The following is a 9,926-nucleotide window of genomic DNA, read 5'->3' as shown; positions in this document are numbered from 1 at the left end:
AGTCAGAGCCCAGTTCTGGTTCTGGTGCCCGGGGGTGTCCGGAGTGCGGCGGCACCGGCGCGGTGCTGCGGGCCCGAGCCGCCCGAGCGGGGGAGCGGGGTTTGCGCAGGAAAAGGCGCCGCCGCGGACCCCGGCCACCCCTCCCTCGCCCCGGGCTCCCCGCCCGCGCGCTGCCCGGGCCTGGAGGCGCGCCCGGCGCGGCACTGCGGCGGGAGAAGCGAAGGGGAGCGGCGGCCGGGCAGCCCGGCGGCGGAGCGGGCGGCCGCCAAGGCGACCGCGGAGGCGGCGGGCAGGGCGCGTGCGCACTGCAGGGGCGCCAGATTTGGCGGGAGGGGGAGTGTCCAAAGCTCTTTGTTTGATGGCATCTCTGTTTACAGAGTTTACACTTTAATATCAACCTGTTTCCTCCTCCTCCTTCTCCTCCTTCTCCTCCTCCTCCTCGACCTCCTCCTCCTCCTCCTCCTCCTCTTTCTCCTGAGAAACTTCGGCCAGGCAGTGCGGAACGTGCTGCGCAGCCGGGGAGGGAGGCAGGCAGGCGGCGGGCAGCGGGAGGCGGCAGCCCCTTGCGGTCCCCGCAGCTCGCGGCTGAGCCCGGCGCCCGCCGCGCCATGGCCCGCAGACCCCGGCACAGGTAACGGGGAGCCCCGGCGGGCGGCTGCAGGTGGGGGCGCGCGGGGCGCCAGACTCCCGGAGAGCAGGTGGGAATTCGTTCCCAGATCTTGTGCGGGGCTGTCAGATCGTGCGAGGACCTAGAGCCTCTGTCTCCGCAGCAAAAGCCGCTGGAAAGACTGATGAATGAAAGAGTCTGTGCAGGAAATATATCAGGATGCCGGGAAGCACGCCCTGCGGCTCATTTTGCAAGTTGCACGGGGATACGTTTCTGTCTAAGGGAGAAAAGGCAGCACGTTCCAGCCGGGGGCAGAGTGGTGCCCACCAGCCCCTGGGAGCCCACTAAGTCCCTGGCTTGATGCCGCGGCTGTCGGCGAGGGAGTAGCAGCGTAATTGCTGGATGCACTACGATTTGTTTGAACTTGAAAATGCAGAGCATATGGCAGATATAGGGAAAATGCCGGATTGTTCAGTAGCTGCAGGTAGTTTATTTAGATTTCATTCATTCTTTATGGACTCAGCTGAAGATGAGCGTCAGCTGACAGGCGGCTGGGAAAAGGAAGATTTTAGGGGAGGAAAAGAGTCACTATACTTGCAACATTGTTTTAAGCTCTGGTTTTGAAGGTTCTAATCATTATTCTCTGGGAGGCTATTTCTTATGCAAACATTGCACAGGCACCCGCGCCGCACATGTCACCACACTTGGGATGAGTGGATGAAGTCCCCTTACGTTGTGGCCGGACGGAGGGGAAGGGGAACAGAAAAGGAGGGAAACACTTGTCTGAACTGTCATTTGCTGGCGCTGCCGCTTCCAAGCCGGTCTCTGGACTTCCCGGGCCGGGCGCGCCGGAGCTCCCTGAGGGCGGCTGGGGCCGGGGGCCGGCTCCGCGGCGGACACGGTTGCCACTCTGCGGAAAGGGACGGAGGCGGGCAGCTCCCAAGGCCGCTGCCTCGCAACCGGGACGCAATCCGCAGGGCTAGAGGTCCGCGCGCGGCGCGCACACGTGGACACGGCTGAGGTCGCGGCTCCTCCCTGCACTCTGCTCCCACCACCTCTGGTCGCAGGGGCGGAGAAGGGGTGACGAGACGGACCCTAGCGCAGAGGTTCTGGGATAAAGTCTCTGAGGGCACAGCAAACCCAACCTCTTTTCTTCTGGGTAGTTTGATGGTCTCGTACTTGTTTTTGAACCGGCGGCCGCTTGACCCCGGGTGCATTGGGAAGTTGCAAAGAGCGTGGGTGTGGGCCCTGCGGTAGCACCGTCGGACCCCGCCTGGCGGAGCCGGGAGCAGCGCCGAAGCATGGCTGGGTGCCGGGGAAAAAGGCGAATTGGGGGGCCCTGGGTCCGGCCGAGCGGGGCGCGGGTGCTGCTCCTGAAGCGGTTTCACCTTTGATTTGGGGACTTAACAGTGGAGAGCTGAGGTCACCTATTTTTTTCTGAGAGCAGAAACTGGGAGGAGGTGAGCAGAGAGCTGGAAAGGGTTGCGGAGAGGACGCGCGGTGGAGACTCCGCTCCTCGAGCTGTGGATCGTCCCCCCCACGGGGCGGGGCCTCTCGGTTCCCTGCGGCTCCCAGGTAGCGGAGGGGTAGGCGGCCCGGAGGGGCGGGAACCTTGAACCTGCCTCCGGGGGAAGAGAAACCCGGCTGCGAGCCCGGAGCCGTTTCTTGCAGGGCCAGCGTCAACTCGGCTGGGATTATTAACCAGGTCAGCGAAATGAGTCTGAACCCCTTTTCTAGAATCACAGAATCGGCCACAAGGCACTTCCTCCCGCTCCCCTCCCTCTTCCCAACCCCCAACACCTCTTTTCTTTCTCGTTTCTTTGCACGGTTTGTTTCCTTGACAGAATGTAATATTCATAGTTGTAGTCTTGTAACCACACCGGGTCTAGCAGGTGGGGGAGTCGAGCGCATCAAGCCTGAAATCAGCCTTTGAAAGTTCTCTGACTGTTGGGTCTGAGATCTTGTCAGAACAGATAAAGGAAAAGTTATTTCGGGTCCTTAGTAGAAATTAATCATGCTACTTAGGCGACCGGAGACAACTTAGAACAAGGAAATCGCATGCAAATCGCAAAGGCGAGACCCCCTGCGCAGCCTGCGGACAGACCCGGGCGCTGCGTGAGCGGCCCTTGGCTCTGCCTCCGCTCCCTGCCTGGCCCCTTCGGGACCCGCAGAAGTCACGCACCGCGTTTTCCTCCAAGACCGCGCCTTTGCACACCTCTGCGGCTGTGCTGAATTCGTAAGAGGCACAGAAGACATGGAATCATTATTTGTTAGCACTGGAAAGTACCTTCGAAGTAGAATCCAAACCCTTTATGTACACGCGAGGAACCGAGGTCCTGAGAGAGAGGAAGTGATTTGTCCAAGTCACGCAGGGAGGTGGAGGCCACCCTAGGACTGGCTGCCTCGCCTTTGGAGCCCTAGACCTATTCGACGGTGCCTGGTCTCTCCCGACTGATGTTGGCTGCCCCCTATGGGCGGCTGGGTATATTGCTTGTTCCTGGGTGTTGAGCTGTTTCCAAAAGAGTTCTGAAAGGGCGATCTCCAGGTTCCTCCAAACCTAAGAAGTTAAATCGAGTTGAATCTAAGGTTCCACTTTGATTACTCCGGTTTTCTTGGTGTCCTGGATATTTCACAGGAATGCCACTTCATTTCGGGGATTTCCAAGGAGTTCCCTGTGAACCTTTCAAAAGATGCTGATCTACCGCTGATCTGGGCTTTTAACATTTTTACTTATGATGCTTGTATTTTTTACTAAAGGGAAACTATTGCAATTATTGATCAGAAGTTATGAGCCTGTTGCTGACACTGCAGACCAGGATTAGGCGCTGCTTTGAAGGGATAGACATTAAATAAAAGAAACAATTATAGATTATAAGTACAGTTTAATAGCCTTTTTTAATGATGGCATTTTTCATTTGGGTCACATCCTACTTATCACCATGCATCTTGGACTTTCAGATTGTTGCCCAAAATAATAGTTTTAAATTGTAACAACTTCTAATTCAAGATTTTTAAAGCACTTTTGCTGGACTTATAAAAGGTGGGTAGTGTATACTTATAAGTTAGTTTGGGAAAACAAATCTGATATGAATATAAACTTCCTTTTTAAAAATAGTAAGTTGGGTATGATATTGCTTTATATTATTTTATTGGTCTCAATTTCATGGGTTTCTCAATATTACAAACAAATTTTAGTGAAGTTGCTAAGAGTATAATTTTTCTCCATATCTTAATTTTATAAGTAAAATTATAAGTAACAGTAAACTGTGACTATAAAATATAGTATAATTCAGCACATGATTAAGTATAGGGGAACTTCAAAAGTCGTCCAAATTCAAAGTTTTGATCAGCTAGGTAAAAGAAAAGTCAGTTTTGAAGACAGTAATGTTTTTTTTTTTAACCCATGTGGAGGAATATCTCAGCTTTGAATTAGGTCCATTTTAAGATATTTCAAATACCATTCCATTAGTGGTAGAAAAAAACCCCAGAAGAGTAAATAGCTTCTGACTCTTGAGTGGCCTAATTATTCACTTAGTTACTCTGGAAACTGAGTATTGTCAACATGACTACAAACTGGATCAGCCTGGCCTGGAGTTCTGGGCTGTTCGATATTAATGTTTTTTACAAAGCAGATCCCTTGATTGTTTTTATCCTTCCTCAGGTTTTTAAACCCTTTCCTCTTAGATTCTCTTCATCTTCTAATCTTTAAGGGATGACTATAATTACATTGTGGGGTATATTACTTCCTGATTTTTTTCCTCTTCATAAAACACCAGTCCCATTGGAACAACCTAATTGAGTTGTTTATTGTATTTGGGAAATATTATTTAAGTGATGTGACGTATGCCAAAGACCTTGAGTGTATACTTATAAAAAGGGCATGTGCTCTCACTCCTTTTATTGTCCTTAACATTAAGTTTTAAACTTAAACCTTCATTGGTTGGAGGGTTGCCAAATGTGTAACTTGTCACTGGTCTAACAGTAACAGCAGGTTTAAACATGCAGGGCAGTAAGCAAGTGCCAGGTCCTTTGCTGTATCTGTGGAGACCAATAACAGCAGAACCAGTTTACAATACTAGAGCAACAGAATGCAGAAAACAATCTTGTTGTGCAAGTTTTCAAAGTTTAATCGTCATAAGCTTGGAAAAGGTTGCTGAGGAGTTTTTGTGTAGGTTTTGCAGCCCAGTAGTTTAAACCTTCTTGTTTCACTCTATATTTGCCTTTTCTTTTGTATTTCCGCAGCATATACAGTAGCGATGAGGATGATGAGGACATTGAGATGTGTGACCATGACTACGATGGGCTGCTTCCCAAGTCTGGAAAGCGTCACTTGGGGAAAACTAGGTGGACCAGGGAAGAGGTAACTAACCATGTTATTAAAACATGGGGAGAAACTAGAGTGTATCCATTTGTGAAAAACAAAATTTCAGCTAAACTCCAAGTGTTCAAGCTCAGGCTTTTAGAATCTTACCCCAGCCTGCCTGTGCAGGATACTCCTATTGACCTCTCACCGCTCCCCGATCTGTACACATACCATAAATTACCAACCCACTTGTTGTTCTTTGAGTGTCCTCTCTTCCTTACTTTGTGTTTCATTCATGTCGCCCACTGCATAATCTGCTCTTGTCCTCTTGCTCCACAACTTCTAACTACTTGATTACCTGTGAAGATACCACCTCTTCTGTGAAGCCATCTCGCGCTTCCCATACAGGTTAGATGCACCCTCCAGTCCTTGGATGCATGTTCTTACTATTCTTGCTGTGACATACATGCCTCTTCCAGTAGACTACAAGTCTGCTGAGGGGAGGACTACACATCTGTTCATTTTTATGTTCCCTGAACCCAGAATTGCTGACACAAAATAAAATATTCACAAGTATTCCCTGAATAAACTGATGAATTGCTATTTCCAAAACCAAAACAAACAAAAGAATAAAGCAACACTCCCATAGAACTTGTCTTGTCATAAAGGATTCATTCTTTTTAAACATTTTTTGTCTTTATTTATTTTTAGAGAGAGCAGAAAGGAGGGAAAAAGAAAGAGAGAGGAACGTTGATCAGTTGTCTCTTGAATGGCCCCAACTGGGGACCTGGCCCATACCCAGGCATGCGCCCTTGTGGGGAATCGAAGCAGTGACCTTTTGGTTCACAGGCTGGCACTCAATCCACTTAGCCACACCAGTCAAGGCTCATTTAACATTCTTGATATATAATAAACAGTATTTCACGGAGCCATAAACATGAAGGTCTGTTTTTAAAGCAATCAATGGAAGATAAGCAATGGAAGAAGATATATCTGCTTCTTACCTATTTCTGATAGCTTATCAAAAGCTTATCTTTGTAGGAATGAAAACATATTTAAGGAGAAAAGTTATTAATATATGGGAGAAGTTACTTTATCTTTCAAGTTTCAAAAAGCTTACAACAGTTTTTAAAAAATATTTTGTTACAATTATTGGTACTGACTCTTCTTCAGTTTTATTCTACCCTACTTCACTTAAACCAGAGCTGCTCCTGATAAGCAGGCAGGATTTCCACTGAGGTCCACAGGAAATGCATATTTTACCTGTGGAGATTTTGGCCTAGATGGTCCTTAGAGATACAGAGTTCTGTGGTTAACACTGGTTTCCTAATTCCCATGTCTGTGCTATACCAGGGATCCACAATGTATGTGAAGTTACCTTTGCAAAAAAGTGAGGGTTCTCTTTCAAATTGATAGGACATGTTTAGAAAGAGTGAACTGATTTTCCCCACAATGTTTAGTGTCTTCTGTGTTCTAGTAAGTTCTGTGTTCTAATAAGTTTAAACTATGAACATCTTGATACAAAAACTACATGATTTTCTTACATCATGCATGCCTTCAACTTTAACTAAGAAAAGTGATCTTCCAACAACGTAGTGTTTGAACTATTTCTTACTCGAGATCCTATCCATTGCCATAGATAAATGTCTTGAATCTAACATTGGAGTTCGTTTCCCGGCCCCCCCCCCCCGACAGGGTAAAACTTTTAAAGTTATCATGTACTAAACATTCAAGGAGCCAGGCATTATGCTAAATGTTTTGCATAGTTACTGAATGTCACCACCAAATAACCTTTTTGACACCATCATTCCCATTGTATAGATGACAATACTAAGGTCTAGAAAAGCAAACTTATATACCCAAGCTTCTACAACTACCATAATCAATTACAGACTCAAGATTCAGACTCTGGTCTTTCTGACTTTAAAATAAACCTAAGCTCTAAATCAGTATATCACATTAATGATCTGTTGTACTTGTGTATTTTTCCCTGAATTAGATTAGATTGATTTCCCTTTACTTGAATAGATTAGAGCTGTGCTGTGAATGACTGATATCCTAGGATTGCCTTTAAATGTCTTAGGATGAAAAACTTAAGAAACTGGTGGAACAGAATGGAACAGATGACTGGAAAGTTATTGCCAATTATCTCCAGGTAAGTCAGTAAGTTTTTCTTTCTGTAAAAGGAAATCTTACGAAGATCTTTAAGTATGATATTTTAGGAGCATATATTAAAACATTACATATCTGTTCATATATAAGAAATAGAAGGAGAAATACATCACCCATAGCTTGTAGTGTGTATTATGATACATATAATTAGTGTATCTAAATATTATTATTAATGGATTTTATGACATTTAAATTTTTTTTTCATTTTATCTTTTCATTTGTTAGGACCATATAAATGCTCACTTTCATGATTTGTTATGTGGTAGACGACTAACTAACCTTGTACTATTTCCCCAAGTCACCTTCTTTTGAGTTTCCTGTGTTTGGTCAGAGCCATACTTCTGATGCTGCAGTTTAAAACTCTGGAGACCTTCAGACTGCCCTTGCTCTGCATCCCCCGCACCTAAGCGGCGGCCACGGGTTCTTGAAATCCTGTCGGCAGTCCCTTCTTTTCATTCTCCTCTCTGTTATTACCCCCTCTCCTCTTCCCTGGATGATTACAATGGCTTCCTGCTTAGAGTTTTCTACTTTTTTGTCCATTGGAGAGGGGGCTTCCAACAATGCAGCCGTACCCTATCTTCTCAAAGTCACCATCAGTGACCTCGTCTCACAAACCAAGTGCACTGCCCGGACCGGGCACACTCCCGTGCGGCTCCCACACAGAGCTCCAGTTCTGTTTCTGACTTCCTCTCAGAAAGAGCACACTCATTTGAACTCATTTCTGCTTTCCCTCTGGGCTCTTGTCCCGGCTGATGCCACTGCCTAGAATGTTTTGCATAGTTGCTCCATGTCCTTCAAAGTTCCTATCAAGAGCTTTTCCCAGACTCCTCCCAAGGAAACATAATTTCTCCTCCTAAGGAGGCATTTCTTTTCCCACCTCAATGTCATTTTGCATTGATTTCTTCTTGCCTATGAATCAAATTCTGCCTTCTACTCATTGTATATTTGCCTTTTACTACTTATAAGATTACAAGCTCTTATAAGGTAGGGCCTATCTTTATTCATCATTTGAAATATTAACAGTTGTGTCCCTAAATTAAAGCACATCTCTTAGTTTGAATGGGAGTCATGAGAGCAGGTTTCCATAAAAGCTCAACCTTAATATTGAATCTCTAACAAGGCTTAATCTCAGTCCTAGGTACTTCCACATGCAACAGACTGAGATTAACATTAAGTTACATTCATGGCCATATGTGCAATATGATGGTCCTTTTGTTCATATGGCAGGATGATTGCCTGCCCTCAGGAGGCAGAACTTCTCACTTAAAATGCAACTTTGATATCTTATTTGTGTGTTTTTTAGCTATAAGTAATGAGGGACAGATGAGCTCTCCAAACATGCCCTTGTATGTTCTTTTTTTAAGATTTAATTTATTTATCTTTAGAGAGGAAGGGAAGGAGAGAAGGAGAGAAATATCAATGTATGGTTGCCTCTCGTGTGTCTCCTGCTGGGAACTGGCCTGCAACCCAGGCATGTGCTCTGACTGGGAATCAAACTGCAGTTGTTCGGTTCTCAGGCCTGCATTCAATCCACTGAGCTACACCAGCCAGGGAAACATGCCCTTGTATGTTCTTGAACATATTCACTGTATGTTATCTGTGCATGATTCATGTTATAACAAAATCTTCATGTGCACTTAGCACATTATATCTATACGACAACGTATACTCTTGTTTGTCTAGAATCGAACAGATGTGCAGTGCCAGCACCGATGGCAGAAAGTACTAAACCCTGAGCTCATCAAGGGTCCTTGGACCAAAGAGGAAGATCAGAGAGTAAGTTCCTTCTTCACTGGCAGGTGAATCACAATTATGAGTATCCCCCAGATGTCCTTGTCGAATGTTTCCTGACTTGAAGAAACAGGTAAAGTGTGCAAACAGGAAGCAGAGGACTCTATTCCTATATTTTCAATGAATGAAAGCAGACTTTTAGAAATTTTTCTAAAGAACTTGTAACAGATTGATTACACTGACTCATTATATAACATTAAAACATAGGTTATTTTTGTGTGTTTATCTGAAGGTGATAGAGCTTGTACAGAAATACGGTCCGAAACGTTGGTCTGTTATTGCCAAGCACTTAAAAGGGAGAATTGGAAAACAATGTAGGGAGAGGTGGCATAACCACTTGAATCCAGAAGTTAAGAAAACCTCCTGGACAGAAGAGGAAGACAGAATTATTTACCAGGCACACAAGAGACTGGGGAACAGATGGGCAGAAATCGCAAAGCTACTGCCTGGACGGTAATCATATGTCAAAAAATATATTCATTGGGAAGAATGAGGGAGTGGGTATTGAATAGTCGGTTTTAAATGTACGGTGAGTGGATTACATTCCATCAGTCGTGTTTTATTAGTTAAACCAGATCCATAGCTTTTAGAAAGAACCAGAGGAGATCTTAGAGTTTATCTGGTTGAGCACTGAGAGAATCCACCCAGTGGGGAGCCTTGGGCCAATTCAGTGGACTTTCCTCAGCCTCAGTTTCCCCATGTTTCAAATGAGTAATAACATAGTTCATGGGGCCAATGTTAATATCAAGTAACATACATTTCAAAGCACTTTGTAAACTACAAAACTCTAAACATAGAGAAGGAAACTGAGAGGGGCAGGTAGTCTGTGATCTGACTTCACAGAGCCAGTTAAATGGCCAGAAGGACCTTGGCCACCATTTTTCTGACGCTAGTATTTCATTATACCACTTGGCTTTGTTTTGGTTTTTTTTGAAGAAAGAGATAGTGTTTTTATCCAATTAACATGACTGCTCCCAGGTTTTTAAATAATGTCAGTGTTATGCTTTCTTTCTAATGAACAGAGCACGAAAATGACCTCATTATGAGGGATAT

At 45.4% G+C, this 9,926-nt stretch overlaps 1 protein-coding gene across 4 annotated transcripts in view; it reads left to right on the top strand.

The window, feature by feature from the left end:
• The first annotated feature begins 433 nt into the window (after positions 1 to 433).
• The window catches only part of MYB (MYB proto-oncogene, transcription factor), a 34,163-nt gene continuing 24,670 nt past the window's right edge, over positions 434 to 9,926 (top strand). The window contains exons 1-5 of one of the 4 annotated variants that reach the window (XM_037163020.2): positions 434 to 631; positions 4,850 to 4,967; positions 6,994 to 7,065; positions 8,766 to 8,858; positions 9,106 to 9,326. In XM_037163020.2, the coding sequence (XP_037018915.2) occupies positions 609 to 631; positions 4,850 to 4,967; positions 6,994 to 7,065; positions 8,766 to 8,858; positions 9,106 to 9,326 (527 nt within the window). In that variant the 5' untranslated portion in view covers positions 434 to 608. Of the gene's footprint in view, positions 632 to 1,655; positions 2,313 to 4,849; positions 4,968 to 6,993; positions 7,066 to 8,765; positions 8,859 to 9,105; positions 9,327 to 9,926 lie in introns of those variants that run through there. The other 3 variants (XM_037163019.2, XM_037163016.2, XM_037163017.2) reach the window with 3 other exon arrangements.

This window comes from Artibeus jamaicensis, unplaced genomic scaffold, assembly GCF_021234435.1.
Source record: "Artibeus jamaicensis isolate MK-2021 breed Jamaican fruit bat unplaced genomic scaffold, CSHL_Jam_final contig_387, whole genome shotgun sequence".
NCBI lineage: Eukaryota > Metazoa > Chordata > Mammalia > Chiroptera > Phyllostomidae > Artibeus > Artibeus jamaicensis.
Note: the sequence above shows the minus strand (reverse complement) of the source record. Positions and strands in the feature narration are given on the sequence as shown.